At 43.8% G+C, this 20,379-nt stretch overlaps 1 protein-coding gene across 1 annotated transcript in view; it reads right to left on the bottom strand.

Moving 5' to 3' along the window:
- Positions 1 to 18,211, bottom strand: part of LOC128449159 (thrombospondin type-1 domain-containing protein 7A) — a 124,842-nt gene extending 106,631 nt beyond the window's left edge. The window contains exon 1 of the mRNA XM_053432208.1: positions 17,783 to 18,211. Coding sequence (XP_053288183.1) covers positions 17,783 to 17,936 — 154 coding nt within the window. The 5' untranslated portion in view covers positions 17,937 to 18,211. The remainder of the gene's footprint in view (positions 1 to 17,782) is intronic.
- Between the last annotated feature and the right edge of the window lie 2,168 nt (positions 18,212 to 20,379).

The following is a 20,379-nucleotide window of genomic DNA, read 5'->3' as shown; positions in this document are numbered from 1 at the left end:
CTCTTCCTCTCTCTCTCTCTCTCTCTCTATCTTCCTCTCTCTCTCTCTCTCTCCCTCTGCTCATCTACTCCTCGTTTAGATCTTTCTTCATCCGCGCTCCCTAATCACATAAACAGCAGAGGAGCAGCAGGCTCCTCGGGCTACGTTCACTGGGAACAGTAAACAAGAGAGGCCACGAGCACGGACGAGCAGGCGCTAATGATTTTAAATCCTGTGTAAATTAACAGCGGACTAATGGAAGGTTTCATCAGAAGTGAGCCTCTGTTAAATAGTGCTCAACTAACATGGAGAATCCGACCCATTGCTGCTGGGGCTACTGGTGCTGCTCCCACACTGGCTGCTGCTCCTACTGGGATTTTAAAAGTCATGCTGCAGTGTTTTGGTTTTACGACAGCAGGTCTGCCTGGAAAACAAAAAACAAAAAAAACAGATGTGGACGATGAAGGGAAGGGCGGGTCCACATCAACCCACACGTCCATGTATGAGTGCACACATGCCATGTTCAGATTGTCCACACTTTGACTGGAGGGTTCACCAGCAGGCCACAACAGCAGGACTGACCCACATTTCACTCACAGACACACAAACACACATTTCCTCAACAGTTTTATTCTTGTCAGGACAGAAAATCCTCAGAACAACAACAACAATGGAGGATACTCAAGTTCCCAGCTGGAACCCCGAGGGAGAAATGATGTCAACACTTCCAAAGCACAAGACTTCACCTGGTTAATGGACAACGGCAGGATCCCCACTTTCACACATGCACACTGCTAAAGGTGTGAAGACACACTCAGGTACACAACTGAAAACAAACACAACACACAAAGAGCAGAGGCAGGAGTTTTACTCAAGAATGTTGAGGTGTTTTATTGTACGATCTCTACAAAGTAGTTTATAGCAATCTGAAGTTATGAAACCATGTATTAAGGAAATTAGTGAATGAAATTATAGGGTTTTGATTATCAGACAAAACTCATCATGAAGATCTACAGTCTAAAATAATCATCATCAACAAATGTGCTAATTATTTTCTCTGGTCTTGCTATTGAAAATCAGTGCAGCGATTATTAATCATCTGAAGCGCTGCAGCTCAAGTTGTTCAATTTGTTGTGTATTGTGTCGTTGTGGGTTTTACAGAAAGTAACTTCCTCATTTCCCCCCTTTTGTTCTTCTGCTTCAACTTTGGAATAAAACCCGACTTCTGTTAAAAAAAACTGCAGCCGAACGTCAAATAATAGCAAAAATAAGAAAGGTAATGAAAAAACAACGTCTCACAGCAAATAACCGCTTGTTCTCAAACAACGTCTGGAAATTGATGTGATTAAAAACCCGACTGTGGAACCAGCTCATGATGAACTGCTCGGTGGGTTTAACATTTTTCCCATTAAATAGACGTCAAACGAGGGAGACAGGTGCGGCCACAGGTAGCAGGGCCGAGGCGTCCACATCCTCCCAGTCATCACGCTATCTCTGCTGCTATGACTACAGCTGTCAGAGGCACAGATTGTGTGTGTGTGTGTGGGGGGGGGGGGGGGGGGGGGGCAGCTGGAGACATGACTGACGGCAGTGACAGCTATATAATCCTGTCCGCGGTGCTTTCACAGACACACACACACACATAATATTCACCGAGGCAGGTGCGCCCGGCTGAATTAGGGCTGAGTCGACGGGTTGTCAGCTGACAGGAACTTCTAATGATGCACTGCAGCCGAGAGCTGAGGGTCCGCGTACACAGGGAAGTGGGCTGTGTTATTTCTTTGCTCTTGTTTCACTCGCTGCTGAGGAGCAAGACACAGAACCTGATAAATACACGATGCACGGTCTGATGAGCGGTGAGCGCGGCGCTGCTCGATGAATTCCAACACGCTAAGTGATGGAGAACACGACGAATACACCAGGGAGATAAGACGTAAGCTGTAACAGTCCCACAGGGAATGTTTACCCTTACTTCTCCTTATTGCTCAATCACTGTAATCTATCCACTACAACAACATCGATGTGTACTTGTCTTATCACTCTCGACAGCACCCGACTACAAGAATACATGATTCCTGGGGAGGTGACTGGAATGATATTCAGATCAGGTATTAACTATACGATGACATTCACCTTTAAACAGCAGCCTCACAGAGAGGAAACCATCAAAAAGGCAATGATACACATTTACTAAATGACAGCAGCTATTGTAGGAAATATTAAATATCTATCTATCTATATGAAAATTGCTCTGATTTCTCATTTCTACTAAATCAAGTAGAAGGAAATGAGGCCGGTTAAAGGGAATGAATAACCCAGAAAGGTAAATTGCAACACTCAATCATTAGAAATTAAATGCGTCAATCCCACAGTGTCCACGCCCAAACAGTGCTTTTTCAACTATAATGTATAATTAACCTCATGCAGTATTGAAGAAGGCTTGAACCTGCATATTAAGACCAATAACACCTTAGTAAAATGTTTCCTCACTTCATACATCTCTTTCCAGCCAGTGGGGGAGCAGGAGAGAGCCAGGAAATGGGCTGATGTTATGTTTGGACCAAACAGGGCAATTTGATCACTGCTTCCAGGAGGAGGCGACCCTATCCCCCCCCCCCCCGAACTCTGTGTGACCACTGGATTCTCAATAAGCGCCCTTTCAGAAAGCTGAACCCAGGTGAATGTAAAAACGAGGAGGTGATGGATGACATTCTCCGGAGCTTTGTCTTGCAATTAGTTGCGGTTCAGGTTCTCCGGGCCCCTTCAACATCTTGTGGATGTTTTCCTCTTTGATGATAAAGATTTCCTGCTGTGGAGCTTCTGGATTAGTTTCATCAAGCTACACTCAGGTGAAAGAATCCACAGATTATCTGAGACGCTCCCATTCTTCACCGTGATCAAAGTGCCACAACAAATAAAAGAGAAAACAACACCGGCTGGTTTCATAAGTGAAAACTTTTTAAAAAAGTTACTAACGAGGAAGTAAGCATTGGAATTGAGGTTTAAAAATAAGAATCACTCTTTCACTAAGCACACGTTAATTTAAACATACATGACATTGGCGTGCAGAAAAAGAGCAGGAAGCTCCTGGCTGCCTGCAGTGAGGTCAGAGGTCAACGTAAACATGTGCCACTTCTGATCACACACGTCTATTTGACAGTGACATCATTATTGCAGTGACTGGTTTGCTTGCAGCCATGATGAGTCATGTGTGATCTTTGGAGATAGCAGCAGCGGCAGTATGTCATTGTACAGTCAGGTGATGATGATTATTTTTGTCAGCATTTAATTGCAAATTATATTTTCAAAATTGTGATAATGCAAATTCTTTTGATTTCATTGAATAACTGATAATTCTATGTATTGTGAGTATTGTGGGACTGCTTTGCACATCTTCCTTTGCACAGCATATTGTGCATTATAATCTAATCGTATTCTATTTCTTTCAGTTAATGCTCTTTCCTCTAAGTTCCTGTCTTCATCTTTCTCTTTGTACTGACAGCGCTTGCCTCCTAATTGCTCCACTCTCTCTCCCCGTGTTTGTTCTGCACCAAACACGAGGGGTGAGGGGTTCAGTCTCATCTTGTTTCAGCAAACAGGGAAACGTATGGGACACGGGTCAACGCCAGACTAAAAATGTTTGTCTTGGTTTGTTTGAAGTAAAAAATAAATCCATAAATCCACCAAATGAAGGCGACCGAGTCTGCGACTGAAGTGTTGAGTCAAGACGCAGAGCCCCATTGATGTGGCACAGTTTAAGAGAAGAGGAGGAGAACAAGCCACCGTGCAAACCATGTGAGAATCTGAACATCACCAGCCCCGGTGAACACGTGCTGCAGGGTTTAAAGCATCCGGCACAGTCCTGTGTTCATGCTAGAGGAAGAAAGGCACGGTGTGAACAGCCAGTGCAGAGGTCACATGTGATGAATCACAGTAGCCGGGGCTGTCTTGGCTGTGTGTTCATTAATGAGGGCACTTAGGGGAGTGGGCTGCGACAACAGGAGAGGACACATCAACGCTGCATCGCCCCTCCGCTCTTCACAGGGTGTCTGCTGTGGGATGTTTCTATTGGATCCAGCTGTGAGCTCTCAAATCATCTATTCTTAGCATTCAACATATTTTGGGCAATTAATGGTCGTATTCTCTATTTGTTTTACACCACAAATATGATTAGCAATATCAAAGACAGCTGTATTTTAGTTTCCAAGTTACATAATTCAAATGTGTGCAATAAACATACAAAATACTTGATTTCCTCCAGTCAACCATAATGCTCGATATATTAATTAAAAGGCATCTCCACTTCCTCCAATTGTACAAAAATATCTTGGATACGATATGTGTAATCACCACATTTTTTTGAATTGTGATATAACTAATACAAACTAGACTTTCTGGCTTTTAAGTTTGCTCAACGTCCCAACCACTAACATGGTTGAGGTGGGGTTCCTGCCCTATTCTATAGCCAGCCACCAGGAGGCGATCAAGATGATTTGGCTTCATATACACTTTATATCTCTCTCTAAATGTACTGTATGTTTTTAAATTCATGAGTTAGTTATATATAGTTTTTAGAATAAAGCTGCCAAACTTCAGGCATCAATTGCAATAACTATTCAATCCATTAATGCAAAAATATTTCAGCACCGCGGACACATCATCCACCAACCAGCCGCCATCTTGACAATGATAAATACTGTTGACTCACGGTCCTGCTTAACAACTGCCTGCTCTTCTCTGTGAGGTCTATGTTTATATTAAACAATGAGAAAACCCTTTCAGACGAGGGGTTGATATGTGAACCCTCTGTGTTATGACAGGATTTAGGTCCAACTCGGACTCAGACAGTGAATCTGAGAGGATTTGGAGTTTTCTTTATCGATCACACGAGGAAGCAACCGGACTGAGCTGCAGCTGTGTGTAGTGACTGTTCATTAACGTGCCTCTCATTAGTGTGGCGTCCTGTATAATTTATCTGAACTTTAAGAGCAAAGTCATTGAATATATCCTGGACTGTGCACTTAATTAATTAACGGACACTTCCAGCCTGTGTAGACATTTATGTCACTGCAGCTACAAACACTGAGGTACAGACTCTAAGTTATATTCTAATAAAAGATAAATGGACGCTGAGAAGTCTGTAGATTTGGTGAAGGGCAATTTGACTTCAAACATATTCTATATCACAAATAAAGTAAATTAAATAACCTGTCAGGAGGTGAAAGAAGTTCTCTGGGACATCGTTCTTACGTTGCTGCTTATTTCACTGATTATCTGAAATGTGCATCATGAAGCTGCCATGTTGGGTTCTCCCTCTCTGAGTATTATCCTTGGCTCTATCTGAATTGAGTCTGAATGTGTCGAGGTCCCCGTTGGCTCAGGTTTGTAGTTTTTTTAAAGAAATCAGGCAGATTTCTGATGCTCTGTTTGCAGCTCCAATGTGTTTTGCCTGTAAAAGCCACTCAGAGAGAGTGAGTATGAGAAGCAGGGAGTTCAGGATACAAGGTTGAGAGGAGGGGGGGGGGGTACTTAAGATTCAGTCAATGGCAGTGGAGTAAATAAATATTTTTAACTGGGTTTTAAAAGAGGTGTTAAATGTCAGGGCAAGTTTCATGTCCTCTGGGAGTTTGCTCTGTCTCGCTGAAGCATTTCTACTAAGTGCTGCTCCACCTCCGAAATATCCTAATGCAGCATTTAAAACTACATCAACTATGAGAGTGAGATAGAAACCTGATTATCCATCTGTGTTTCTAGATGGGTCCTAGAAAAAAGATCTTAAAAAAGAACTCAAGTTGTCAGGCGGATTTCTTTAAAGATACCAGAGAAACTATTGTTAAAATTGTACAAGCTGCCAGAAATAAAAGCACAGACATGGATCTTTTGATTTCTTCAGAGATGGATGGAAGCAGACTTTGAAAATTCACATCTGAGTCTGTGATTACGCAAACATCTCCTGATCAGTGTAGCAGCTTCACAGAGGAGGGTGAATGTGGGTGTCTTAGGAATAATGATAACTGATCATTTTTACTGTTCTGTCAAATTTTACCCTGATAACAACATGTGATGTACAAATAAAACATAAGTCTCAAGGGGTAAATGTTACGGATCTGTCATGTTTCATTTCTGTCAGTGTTAAAGTTTGTTAAAGCCAAACACTTTTAGTTTGGCTTTAGTTTGAAAAAACTTAGTTTCTTCCAATTTAGATCATTTTTCTATTGAACTTATTGTTCTGTTATTTAAAAAAAAAAGAAAAATGTTGAACGCTTCACACCATCTTGCTTCCTGTCTCACATTTGCACATCAAATTAAAATGCCTTCAGCAAACCATTACATAAGAACATAATCTGCAATTACAAATTTGGAATAAACCAATTGCTAGTGATAACCTAGACATGATATGTAGCATATCCACTAATGAGTTTGAATATGATGAATGTATTAATTAGACACCATTATACCATCATTATTAAACTATAAATACCTTATTACACTAAAACTATTACACTTGACTGTTGCAGTGTATTTTTTAATTGGTCATTTAGCATCATACTGTTTAAACATGATCATGATTTAATATGACTAATGTTTCAGTTCTTAAAAAAATAAAAAACCACGACCACATAATGACACTGACTGATTCCTCACAGAGATGACAGGAGATAAGAGAGGATGAGAAACCGCCCCCCCCCACAATCTGTCACATACTCGCACTGAGCTATATATAAAACCGGGGGTGTGACCACTGAAGAGTTCTCTTCCCTGGCTGTAACTGCTCAAACACAGAAAAAGCTGCTTTGTTATCGACATTGTGTTACAGAGGACCGCGTGTGTGTGTGTGGTGGGGGGTGGGGATAGGGGGGGTGTATTTGCCAAAGACCCAGTGTGTGAAGTGACACCCATGAGTGCAGGCCCACGCTATCCACCCACAGCTCAACGCGCAGCGAGAGCCGAAAAGCGCTAATGGACGAACGGATAAATAGGCATTTGAATCAATGGATGGATGAAGAGCTGGATGGAGTTCAAGACCGGAGTTTTAGTTATGCAACCATTTAAAAGCAGCAGAAATAACCTCACTGGTTATGAGACAAAGGACACAGCCAGAGCAGCACAGTCCTCCTGCAGTAGAGCTAACGTCTGACCAGGCATTAAAAGTGTTATATATTTTACCTTTAGGACAAAACAGACTGTCGGGATAAAACTGCCTCTAATGGTTTCCAAATGGGAAGCAATCTATGTTCATAATTCACTTTAAATCATAAACCTGTACTGAACACGTCCTGAATATTGAAATGAGAAAGAAGAACCGTCTTCGCTCAAGAGATGATCACTAGAGACAAGTTTATATCCCTTTGAAATACTCATTGAGACGGTACCTGTACTCAGGGACAAGTGTGGATGTGTATTTGGGAAATGCTGGTTTATAGTGGCTGTAAACTTTAGGTTTATAAAAGCTAAGTATGAAACTAGAAAGTGAAAACAAGGCAAGGTAAGAAAAGGTGAATATTGGATTCAACTTAATTAAATTGGGATTTTGAGAACATAACGCTCTGAGCTGTAAACAAATTGGCTCATATATCCATAAATATATTTTGTGTATTGCCTTTTCCTAGTAATATACATAATTTCCCCATGTATGAGTTTACGTCCTTTGAAGTGGATTCAACCCAATGTCTACTTTGCAGGGAAAGTTTGTGCACTGTGAACAAATTATGAAAGTGAACCCCCGCCAAAGTAAAGTGCAACTAGATTCATAAATGATCCAAAACACAGTACAGTGATATTGTCAATTAATCTGAATTTCTGTGAAAATACATGACATAGCTTCAGGATTAGTTTTTGTGTAAACAGGATAATACTTGATGGACTTTCTCGTCTGATAAATCCTAATCGATGATACAAATAATAATTAGTAACAGTTGATGAGTTTGTCTTTCTACGTTGGCCATGTGATAAAGTGCTGACCCGGCCAGGGGTGTGCCCCGCCTCTTACCCCAGGTCAGCTGTGATTGGCTCCAGCCCCCAGGCGACCCTCAGAGGATAGGCAGCCTAGATGGATGGATGGAGTGGTTGTAAAACCACACTCATCTACATTACAGCGCTTTATCGACGAGGGCTAGCCTGTGAGTATGGATTGCTTTCTTAAGGTCCGGCAGCTAAGTGACAGAATACAAATTCTCGTTGATTACATTAATGTTCTGCTCTGTAAGTTCTTAAACGGTACATGTGGGCAGCGACCACCCACACGATGACACACACACACACACACACACACACACACACACACACACACACACACGCACACAAACACACACACAGACACACACTCCATGCTTGCTTGTCTGCTGTAGGCACAAGGAGCTACTGAGCCTTATCAACCCACCGGGATATTCGTATAAGGTCAGCCCTGCCCTCCCTGAGGCCATCTGCTGCCCTCCCTCTAATCCAGGGGCTTGTCACTGGTGATTAGCCAGCCTCTCTGTCTCTCTCCCCTCCCACCATTACATATTTCTAGCTTATTATGTTGGTTCTAGTGATAAAGCATGCCATGGTGTGCTCTCTTACCCTAACCTCCTTTGTATGGATTTTTGATGCCTTTAAATCCTCTGTTTCCTCTCTCTCCCTCCCTCCCTGATTATTATTTCAGGCCTAATATGGCTGTCGGGGGCTTAAATGAACTGTGCGCTCCACGACTTCTTCATCTTCCTTTTTTTAAGTTGATAAATTAACTACCCTTTTCCTATTCCTGTTGGCATGTGCACTTTTAATAGGGCTAAGTGTTTCTTGGCACCAAAAACCCTTGAAACGCTGATAATGAATGATTTCAGCAGCAGTCCCATGAATAAAGCTCAGGCTGTGGTGTGTAGCAGCCCTGAATGCAAATGAGTCCGTCATTAATCAAATGTTTGACTGTGAGGTTTACCACAAGCTGGACTCTTAGTATCTGCTTACAATCCTTATCTGTCTACGAGTGTGAGTCATAAGTGCTGCCTGTTATTGTGCGGTCTAACTCATCTGGGATCAGTGGGTAATTTCTATCGTAATAGGTTTAAAAGACAAATCGCTCATCTCGCACAATCAATAATTCTCCTGTTTACACGCAGCAGTATTTTCTTCTTGCAAATATTTCGATCAGAACAAGTCAAGGTAGATTGACACGGAATGTTTTTGCCGTGTGGATGATTCCTGATGATTTAGATGAGATCCTCGGACTTCTCCTCCAGCAACACAGCGAGGTTGACAATTGTCGTTTTGTCTCAACAACCGTTTTTATTTTTTAATCCGGTTAATTGTGTTTATTATATCAAGGAAGAACTGTAATACCTCTGGTTATGTTTCATGGAGCTCCACTTTCTCATCAATAAAGACCAAATACCTGCAGAAAGCTATTCCCATCCACCTCAGATGAACTTAGAAGACAGTGCTCATTAGCACACATTAGCATGCTAATTGATAGCTAGTAATGTTAGCATTATCCTAACTTAATACTACTTTTAAAGCAGCAACCCAGGCAGCAGCCAATCACGTTCTGTTTAAACAAATAGAGTTGGAGCACTGGAAGAATGAGGCAGCTGGTGAACCTGGTGTTTGTTCATCTGGTTGTGTATTTTATTTCTTGTGTACTTCTCTTAAGTATTGCTAGGACAGTTAACCATGCTGAGTTATTATTAAAAGACGACTATGCTGTGTGTCCCCGAATATGAAAGTTGTTGTTATGACGATCGCACCAGCACCAGGCCTCAGGAACTCCAGCCGTCAAGCGTCATGGCAACACTTACCGATGTGCTCTGTAATTGAAGTTCCAGTACCGGTGCAGAAGTATCCTGGTTATGATCTATTTATATTATTCTAAGCTTCTAAGTTTTGAATCGGTCAACATCTTGTCCTTGTTTTAGAAAACCTGGATTAGGTTATGTCTAAGTTTTTGAAGAATCCGGATTTGCTTCCTGTATAAACCATAAGATGATCAAAGGGTAGACACTGCTCGTAAACACGTGTTTATCATGAAATATATATATAATCAGGTTTCTCATTTTCCATGTAAACACAATCCAACCAGGATACAGCATGTAAACACAGTCAACTGAGCCTAATTAGATCCTCACAGAGCTGCTCGCTCAACTTCTGTCTTGGATCTGCAATTTGTCATTGTGCAGTCAAACTTAAACAAACCGCAACCTACGGGGGGGGTGGGGGGGGGGGGGGTAATTTAACATTATACCACAGAACAACTCGATCACGTCAGGGACTAGTAAACACTGTCACAAACAATTACCCGAAGCAACTGTCCTGTCACTGTTGTTTAAGGCACTCTGAGGAATTACTGCACCGTGTTTTCTCAACAAGCCAAAAAACACACAGTTTTAAAATCATTCCGAAATGGGGTCAAAACTGCAGCAGCCCGATGTGACTCTCAATAACAAACAGCATCGTGGGTTACGTAAGATTCAAACCTCGCTGCAGCTCAATGATCTAATGTAACGTTCTCATGATATTCAGGCAGATTTAAAAAAGGTTCGCGATGTGATTCTTTAGCTCCACAGTAGATTAAAGCGGCCTGTGTTTACAGTTCATCACATGATCTAATGATGAATTAATCTTCTTGCCTCACAAGAGCGAGCGCTTTGCAGAGCGTCTTGTTCTCCATCAGCTCACCCACTCCACGGCAAATCCACGACACCCGGACCGCCGCTCTACAATGAGCTCTCGGGTGCGGAGAACGCTATCAAAAACATGTCTGTGACTATCCCACTGCTGAGCGGAAATGATTGATGGCCAGTAGGGGGAAATGAAGGATTAATGACAGGGCCGCAAGATGGATGGGGGGGGGGGCGATATTTACTCCCGGGCCTCTTCCATCTCTCCAGCTTTATTAGAAAAGCATCGGAGGAGGCAGAGCAGCCTCTTTTCAGGTAAATGTCACTGCTCTCTTCGTGTTGCCTCTCGTGGGGGGGGGGGGGCCTGTTTTGAATGCCACGCCCTCACCACTAGTGTTCGATTTCTTCTATATGCATTTAGAATTGCGGCAGGGTGCAGAATTAAAGGTGTAGTTCACCCAAAAATGTTAAATCCAATCATTATCTACACACCACTCTGCCGATGGAGGTGTTTTGAGTCCACAAAGCACTTTCGGGGATTCAGGGGTAAACGTCGTTGCAGCCAAATTCAATACAATTGAAGTAAACAGTGACCACGACTTCAAACGTTAAAAAAACAACAGGGAAAATGCCTCCATTCTGCTGCTGTGGTGTCATCCAAGTGTCTGTATCCCTGGAACTATCCCTTTAACTCCTTGTTAGTGAGGAGACACCACAAGGACGTGACCTCCGTGGAAAACAGAAGAACACAAACGCCTTTCTTTATTTTTCGGAGGAGACTGAAGAGACAAAATACATAAAACTGTGGGATATTAAGAAGCAGATGTTTTCCAGATTGACTTTTTGAGGCATGACTTAGACAATCCAAGTGGGAATATTAACGGAAATAGCAACTGCACAACTAGAAAAGCACCAAAACCTTCACCTTACAAGCATCTGAAGCACATTCACAGACACAGGGAGCTCTCAGCAGAGTCCAGAACAAAAAAAAAGAGTGGGTTAGACGTTGCTGTCATATACTAATCTTTTCAGAGCAGCACGTGTCTCACTGATGTATCAGGTCAGGGCTGATAATCAGAGTAAAAACATCCCTAGATAACAAAAATCTACCACTGATCTGCTTACTCACGTCACGACCGTCCACAGAGCAAACACTGCTCAGGTTGCAGAATGACACAGTGCCCCCATCAAAAGTACGTTATGAGCCATCTGAGTATTGCAAAAATAAGTCAGTGGCAATCCTCTTAGGTCTCTCTAAATAAAGTTTTTTGGATGAAGTATAATCTCTAATCCAGCCATCCCTCCTATATCAGTAATAGCCAGGTTTTAGAGTAAGCTCTGCCATTTAGATTAAACAAACTCTGGCATCTCTTTGGCATCTTCCTCCGCTGAATGGATTGGCCATTTTGAAAAAACGCAGCGGTCTGGGCTGGAGAGTGGAGGGGGGGGGGGGTGATATCGCTAAAGCCCCAGAACATATCAATCTGGGTCAAATGTGGCGCAAATGCTTTTAAAACCCAATGCAGCGTAATGGAACGCCGTGGTCCTGCTCGGTATCATTTGTGCAGCAGTGACACCGAACTGCAGCGAACCCCCCCGCTCCCCACTCCCCTTCAAACTTGAGCCGCTATGAAAACAGTAAACACGTCTTCCTTCCTCTGCTCAGCAGAGAGATGCTGAGGCCACCTGGCTGCTGCTGTTTGTTGCCTTTTCCTGAGCAAAGACTCCACAGGCTGCTGAGTGCTCACTTTCCTGTGGTTGTAGGGGCGCGACTCACACAACGCACTAGCTCCACTCCCTCTCCTCTCCAACTCAACTGAAAGTGAAAGTGAAAACAAAAACACTCGCATGCGGAATTAAAATAAAAACCCCCACTGGCGTGCTCTGTAATGAAAAATGAAAATTCCCAAGGAAATTGTCTTAATTCATATGCATGGCCTAAATTTGTTGCCTGTTGCTAAGGACGTTAAACAGCGGCTTGCCAATTAACTACCAGACTCTGGTTTGACCTCCGGCGATATGCTAATTAGGGTCATAAGGGTCACGTTGTAATGCAGTCGCTAAAATGAGGAGGGACTCTCTGAGGGATATTCTCATTTGGGAGGATGCCAGTCACAAATCCTGCTGCTATCAAAGCCGCAGTGACTCAGTCGGATGTTTGTTTCTGGCTCAATTCGAGACAAGTGTCGGACGAATATAATGCAGCTCCGCAACGCAGGTATTAGCACACGGCTATTTTGGGCCAAAGGATTTTCAGGGTTTGAAGAGACACGAAGTTCTGCTTTAAGCCTGAGACAAGAAGCGAGTGAGGCTGGTGCTGAGGTGAGATGAGGATATGAATCCATCAGCTAATCCGACAAAATACAATGAGAGGCTCGTAATGAGAAGTCAAGGACATTACACATGATTGTAGATGATCAGGTGAAACCGCCCCAGTCTCAGACTTCTCTTCTGAGTCTTTCACAGAGAATAAGATCTGAGAAGCAAGTTCCAGTTTGTCAGGGATGGTCCCAATCGCTAAACCACTGAAAATGTCCTGGTTTTCAAATTGTCTTTGTTTTCACCACAATTAAAAATAATAGTTATAATATCATACCGTCAATATGTGTTTTCCAAGGCAGTTGCCAGCCTATGAGTCATAAAGAATCATCATAGGTTGACAGTGGGCTAACAGTTAGGATTCATGCTATAGAGAAAGTTTGGCCTTTTCACACAGATTCCACAAAGCTAATGAGGGAACTTTCAAAGACATTAGGGCTGAATATGAGTCACAACCCCCACGAAGGGTAAAGGGTATCGAGCAGCTCAACACGGAAAGTCATTATAGTTGAGGACTTTTCAGAAGCACCTATACGCCTGTGGATTTAATGGATGAATCAGACAGCGTAGGTCACTTTGCTCCTGTCGGTGAACGGCACAATTCACAGTCACAGGCCGGGGAGTTAAAGATTCCTCAAAGCTTTATCTTCAGATGCAAAATTAATTAATGGCCCAAAGTGCAGGATGAATAATCAAACGGATATAACTGTCATACAGGAAGAGAAAAAATATTGTGACTTAGAATTTAAGAAACATTATTATGTACTTTTCATTTCCCGGATCCAGATTCACGGTTTCACGCTTCCCCCAATTACCCGCTTCTTCCACTAACGCCCCCTGGTGCTGATTGGCCGACATGGCGTTGTGTGCTGTGCGGCCATTTACATTATTTCCCTTTTACTGATACTTATACCAGATATTCTTTCCATCACGCACACACAAGGGACAGCTGGTGGACCGTGAGGACATATTCACTGAATTTGACAAACAAGCATATTGGATTAGAATCGCTTACACCCCCTGTAATGACCTTGACTGGCTGCATTGAACTTGTGAACCATCACACCCACTCTCCCTCAATTTCCTGGACGGCCTCTCCGGTGGGGCCGCTGTGATAGCAGGTGATTTTGAGAGAGTCGCTAACAACGAGGGTGACATCCTTCACCGCTGGCGCCTCTGTGCAGTGAAGAATGTATTCGGCTAACAATGGGCTGTCAGCGCCGGGTTGCCCTGTCCCCGTGCATTGAGAGGTGACATCAGTGGAAACGTGGTGACACACAGCAGCGATTTCTCAGCGCTGAGAGCTGTGTCGGACCAAGACTCCATTGTTTCTGCGGAGTGACGGGTCATTAGCGATGCAGGTCTGACAAATGCAAAGTGCTATACATGCAAACACGCCCACGTCCGTCCACATACTGAGCAGCTAAATGATCCGGAATCATTTCTTCATCTCATCGGATAAAAACAAACACAAGAGAAATTATCTGCCAGGAATATTTTGTTACCAGATGAGAGTTGTAAATCTAAAAACTTAACTTATTCATAAAGCTGCTTAATAATGGATGGAGTTTTCAAGTGTGTGATTCATGAATAAATGAATCCAACGAAGGACATGTATAAATGCTCCGTGTGCAACAAGTGGCTGATCGGGTGTCTTTCTGCTGCATGGAAAATATCTCCATTTCCATTTTCCAAAGTCAACTCAAAAGGTCTCAAAATGTTACTGTTACAAAGACGTTGATTGAAACATTGATATGTCAATTCAACACCAACTCGTTTTGACTTCCAGCAAGCAAACACACAGACGTTAGGCAAGTTAGTGCAATTAGTTGACTCAGGTGACTTAACAGGACTCCAGCAGAGAGACACGTGCTGAGATGTGTGACTTGACCCCGTGAGGCGAGACAGTAGGTGACATGAGATCGGCCTGATCAGAGGCAAGAGGCGACTCCTGTGTAATCTAAATGATACTTTATCTGGTTCTTAGGGGAGATTACGGGGCTAGGGTTAGGGTTAGGGTTAGGGTTTGGGGTTAGGGTTAGGGTTAGGGGGGGGGGAGTTGATGAGAGGAGATCAAACCGATTTCGAGTCAGGTTGACTCACACAAAAGCACAATCATAACGTCCATTTACACACGGTTAAACTTCTCCTTCACCTTTATAAACTCAAAGAGCCGGTGAGAGCTCAGAAAGCATGACCATCGAACTGCGACGCTCACACCTACAGTAGAGGGAACATTGAAGAGCCGAGGTATGGAGATGTTGCAGTGTGTTTTCTTGAATACACCATCACCTACTCCACCACCAGTAATTGCTTTGTCCTCGGGCAGACATGTGAGGTCTTGACAGCTGAAACCCGGCAACCTTGTCGCTCCAACAGCAGACTCTAATGAAGCCTGCTCACGGAACCAGAATGGAAAGATATGCCTGCCGTGTGTGTGTGTGTGTGTGTGTGCGTGTGTGTGTAACTATGTGTGTCTCTGTGCCACTTAGCAGATCTCTATTACACTTTCTTTTTCACACTGACACATTTATTTCATGAATTTGCAAAAAGACAGCGGCATGTGTTAGATGCATTGTCATCCTGGTGCTGACGGGAGAAAAAAAGGCTCCTCTGAAATTTTTACCGCTGCAGTGATTGAAAAAAAAAAAAAGGTGCGATGCTAAAACAGCGATGCAAAATATAGCATGTGAGTGTTAGACGGGGGAAACGGAGCGATGGAGACGTGAGGGGAAGAAGTGCTCAGGGGGGAGGGGGGGGGGGGGGGGGGCACATTTGACAGGATGCGACAGGGGAAAAGAAATGGTGTGAATATAGAGTCTGAGACGTTGAGCAAAAATCTCTGAGAGGTCCAGGAAAAAAAAACTGTGGCATGCCATTATCACCATCATCATCACCACCGTCTTCCCTCCCGGTGGCTGTAATCACTCTCTCAGAAATATCACTTGCCGTGTCGGGTGGAGCTTCTCGTCTCTATCGGCCTCATTTGAATAGTATTTTCAAAGCAACACAATAAACTGAAGTGTCTCACCTTCCAAAAACAGATACATCATATTTTCACAGGAGGCGGTACAAGCGGCGCGGGCCCAATTCCCCACAGTTTGGAAGACAGGGGCCGTATTTCAGCTCGACTCATCAATATGCAAAACATCAGAGCATTGCTCGCCACGAGAATATTCCCTCCGCTGCACACTCTGCAAATGTGCACAAACATCATCACAATTTGTGTGTTTTTTCTTTTTAAAACCAGTATGCAAATCTTGTGCAAACATAATCACATTTCGATGAAAAGCACTGGGATTCAAAGCCCTAAATTGCCCTATGTGATTTTAATACTCTTCAGGCACTAGTCAAATCCAAAAGGCACTGAGATAAAAAAAAAAAAAAAAAAAGGAAATAAAAAGGAGGAAGGCTCCAGAGCTGAAATCAATGTCCTACGTTATATTTGGGAAGAAGTGAACAAACTCCCAACACTGGATTATATTTCAAAGCACAGCGCCTGGAGCTTTCCAGTTGAGGAGCATGTATAGTGTGGGAGAAAGGTGCTGTAGCGTGGGAGAGAAGCGTAATCACTATGACCTACAGTAGGCTAGATGTAGGTTAAGCTAGTCCCTCTCTCTGCCTGCAGTGCTCCCTCTGCCTTTCTGTTTCTCAAGTCTGTTCCCTGGGCTGTCTTTCCTGGGTTGTTAAATCCCTGCTCCTTTAATCTCCTTACGCTGCTACATCCTCTTTAAAGATGCAGAACCACAGGAGAGACGTGGAGATACGTCAACCAGGGACGGCTGCTGGGGAGGGGCGGGGCGGGACAGGTGGAGTGGGGGGGTTGTTGGAGCTGGCGATTAGGAAAGAAGTTATACTAGTATTTGAAATAATCTAGTTTTTGCTGAAAACCTGTTTCTGTAAGAGGAGAGGACACCATAAGCCCCGGAGCTTTAATGTGCACCCGATGATTAAATCAAGACATTAAAATGATATCTTCAGGGACACTCCAGACTGCAGAGATAATCCTACTCATTTTCTAAGTGTCCATCAGCAAATATCATCCCAGTGATGATCAAGGCTCACTGTATCCCAGAACCTCAAAGTAGTGCTCGGCATCCATTATTGATAGTGTGCTTCCCATGCACGTCCACAGTGATAACATTATTCAATGGATCCCACTGTGACACTCCAATTGACTCCGTGAGACTCATTTTCTGTCAGTCAGGGCAGGACACACACACACACAGACACACACACACACACACACACACACACACACACACACACACACACACGACCCCCCCTCATCTCCATCACTGATTCTGTATCAATACCATCAAACATCTCTCTACTCCGCCTCCTTCACCGAGCACTATTGTGTAGCGATGCCTATCAATCATCCGCCTGCTGTAACACGCAGCAGCAACATTTCAATAATGGTCCATCACCTGAGACACAAAGAGATGAAGGTAATCAATTTGAAGACCAACGTCAGGGTTCTCCTGCGTGTCACATTCTGTACAGTGTGAGGAAGAAGCTCTTCTCTAGATTGCTGGGCCATCGTCAGGTCTATAGATCTGTGAAGTTCTTCTAGGAGGAGTCGTGTACCTATAAGTGTCTGTTCTGGAATCACAGACCTGTGAATGTTTCTCTCCTGGAGCTAAGAAGCTTTTATTTTCAGGAAGGATGCACCGATTTATAATATTCCCTGAAATCTAAAACTTATCACCATGTTCAGTCTACATTACAAATACGATCACCTCTGACTGATCATTGCCTCTGAGCCTGTGGGTTCACATACCACAGCAGCAGCCACAGCAAGAACCGATTCACCAGCAAACATCATTAATGCACTATTATAAAAACCAGGGATCACATATAATCTGCAATGAGTCGTTCAGCTTTACCTGTTTCCCAGAAGTAGACGGACTTCCCATCCTCTGTCTGTGTGTGAGCCTCCCAGAAACCACAGAGCAGCAGCAGCAATGTCACCAGAAGGTACCTGCTCCCCTCTGTCCTTCTCCGGAGGGTCCCTGCTGCTCCCCTCCACCCCAGCCCCATGGTCCGCCACAGGATAAAAGTAAAATCCACTCGGCTGAGAAGGTCAGCAAAGGCAGTGAAAAATAAAAAATAAAAAAAAGGAAACAACAACAACAACAACAACAACAAAAAGATAAATCACACTAGTCCCGAAAAAAAGGCAGCGAGTAGTGAAGTGTGCTGAGAGAGAGGGTGTGAGTGTGAGAGAGAGGGAGAGAGAGATGTGTGTTATCAGTCCTGCAGGAGTTCAGGTCCAGTGCTTGGTCTCGTGAAGGACAGAGAAAGTTGTTGTTTTTTTCCCAGTTGTGCTCCCGACTGGGCAGGATGGTCCCGGGGGGGGAGGGGGGGGGGGCCGTCAGAGTCGGGGGCTGAGCTGCAGACGGACGGTCGGGTCGTCCTCCTCCATCTTCTCCGCTCCCACTGTTGCCGGTGCTGCCTCTGTCCTCTGGCTGTGGAGCAGTGACAGTGGGCGAGTGTCTGCAGTGTTGTTCGCCTCCCTCCCTCCCTCTCTCTCCTGCTCACTCTCTCTCTCTCTCTCTCTCTCTCTCTCTCACTCTCTCACTCTCTCTCTCTCTCCCTCTCTCTCTCCGTCTCCTATTCGCTCACTCGTTTGCTCTTCTCTCAGTGCCACCCTGCTCTTGCTCTATTTCTCTACTCTTGTTTTTTCAATTTTTTCTCTTATTCCCTCATCTTCTCTTGTCTCTCTTTCTTATTCCCCCCTTTCTTGTTCCCCCCTGCCGCTCTCACATGCTCACTTCTTACTTTCCCTCCCCTCCATCTACCCTTTCCTCTCCCCTGTTTCCTCTCTCTTGCCTAGGGCAAGGGGACCGTTACTTCCCCCCCTCCGTTTCCTCCTACACTTGTCCTCCACTCGCAGGGGCTGGGAAGACGACTGGAGACCAGCAGTGTACACACTGGTCTGACGAGCTCCCATAAGCACTGCTCGCAGGATCAGAGAGGCAGAGAGACGAGCAGGGCTTAATGCAGAGCGAGAGAAAGTCGAGGGGGGGTGGATGGGGGAAGCGAAGGAGGAGCATAACACCAAAGCGGAGAGGGAGAGAGTGCAAGAAAGAGCTGAGGGAGAGAGGGTGTTTATACTGGTGAGAGGGGTGTGACAGTGAAATGATGGAATGGAAGAAGGGACAATGATGGCTTGTACATTAAAAGTATATGTTCATAGAAATAACAGCTTTGTTTCAAGTAGACGGATCATGGTTTATCTAAATCTGTCTTTTTATTTTCAGAAATCTTTAGAAATGGTTTTGGATAAACAGCTCACTAGTGATTTGAAGATATATAAACATTTTATACTCGTTTATTTCTAGTTTATAGCGACGATGCACCACAGCTGCCCCCCCCCCCCAGAGTCATAAACGACATCATGATGTCCTTAAACATGGGGGAGTCGTGCATTGTGAGACACTGTGAGTCACAGATTCATGACGGACAGGCAGAGACAGTAGGTAGGTGGGAGTTTTTCTGTCTCACTGATCCTGCTGCTCTGTCCTGTGGGGTACCTCAGGGTTCCCTCCTGGGTCCTATTTGCTTCACATATAGTTCCCTTCACAGCAAAAGCGGAGGACATTCAGTTGTTTGTCTGTTTTAAGCCTGATAACAATGACAAACTCACAACTGTTTAACTGTCTTATAATCTGGATGTCTCACAAGGATAAGACATAACTTCTGTTTATTGCTCCAAATAGTAAAGATTCCAGGATTTCCCAGAAATAGACGAGTAAAGGGGTTTGATGTGCATTTTTATTACCAGATTAAATTACTGACCCATACATCTTTTTAAAGCTCAGGTTTTTTGTGTCACGAGTTGAGTTGGAAGGAATAAATTGTTCTTTTGCATCCTCAGGGCTGCACTTCAGTAATTTCCTTTTTTTACTTATCTTGGTAAATCGTCTCCGAAACCATTTACAAACTGTCAAGTACACTGCTGCAACTTTCTGACCCAGCTCCACCAGGACGAGACACATCACACCCATTTCACATTCACTACTTTGGTTTCCCATTATGTCGAGAGGCCATTTCAAGGTAGCTGTTTTCATGTGTAGAGCCCTTCATGGTCAGGTGCCTGAGTACATCTGTATTGCCAGTGGGTCTCTCAGGTTTTCTGATCAGGGCCGGCTTGCTATCCTGTGCATGACACCGAAAACAGAAGATAATTGTGTGTTTGAAGTTGTTGCTCCAACACGATGGACCGCTCTTCTATTAGACACACAATCCACAGCCTCTGTCGAATCTTTTAAAAAGCACCTGAAGGCCCATCAGTTCAAATTGGCCTATGTCTCACCCTAAGATGTCTAGTGCTCGTTCTCTGGTGTGTTTCTTCATAGACCCTCGGTTGCCTGTGTATCTCTGCCTTGTATTTCATTTTTATTTTTATTGGTCTTTTCTTTCTCTTTTTAAACTTGGAGCTTGTGTTATTATTTTTTGTATTCTTTCATTGGCTTTGTTT

Source organism: Pleuronectes platessa, chromosome 10 (genome assembly GCF_947347685.1).
Source record: "Pleuronectes platessa chromosome 10, fPlePla1.1, whole genome shotgun sequence".
NCBI lineage: Eukaryota > Metazoa > Chordata > Actinopteri > Pleuronectiformes > Pleuronectidae > Pleuronectes > Pleuronectes platessa.
Note: the sequence above shows the minus strand (reverse complement) of the source record. Positions and strands in the feature narration are given on the sequence as shown.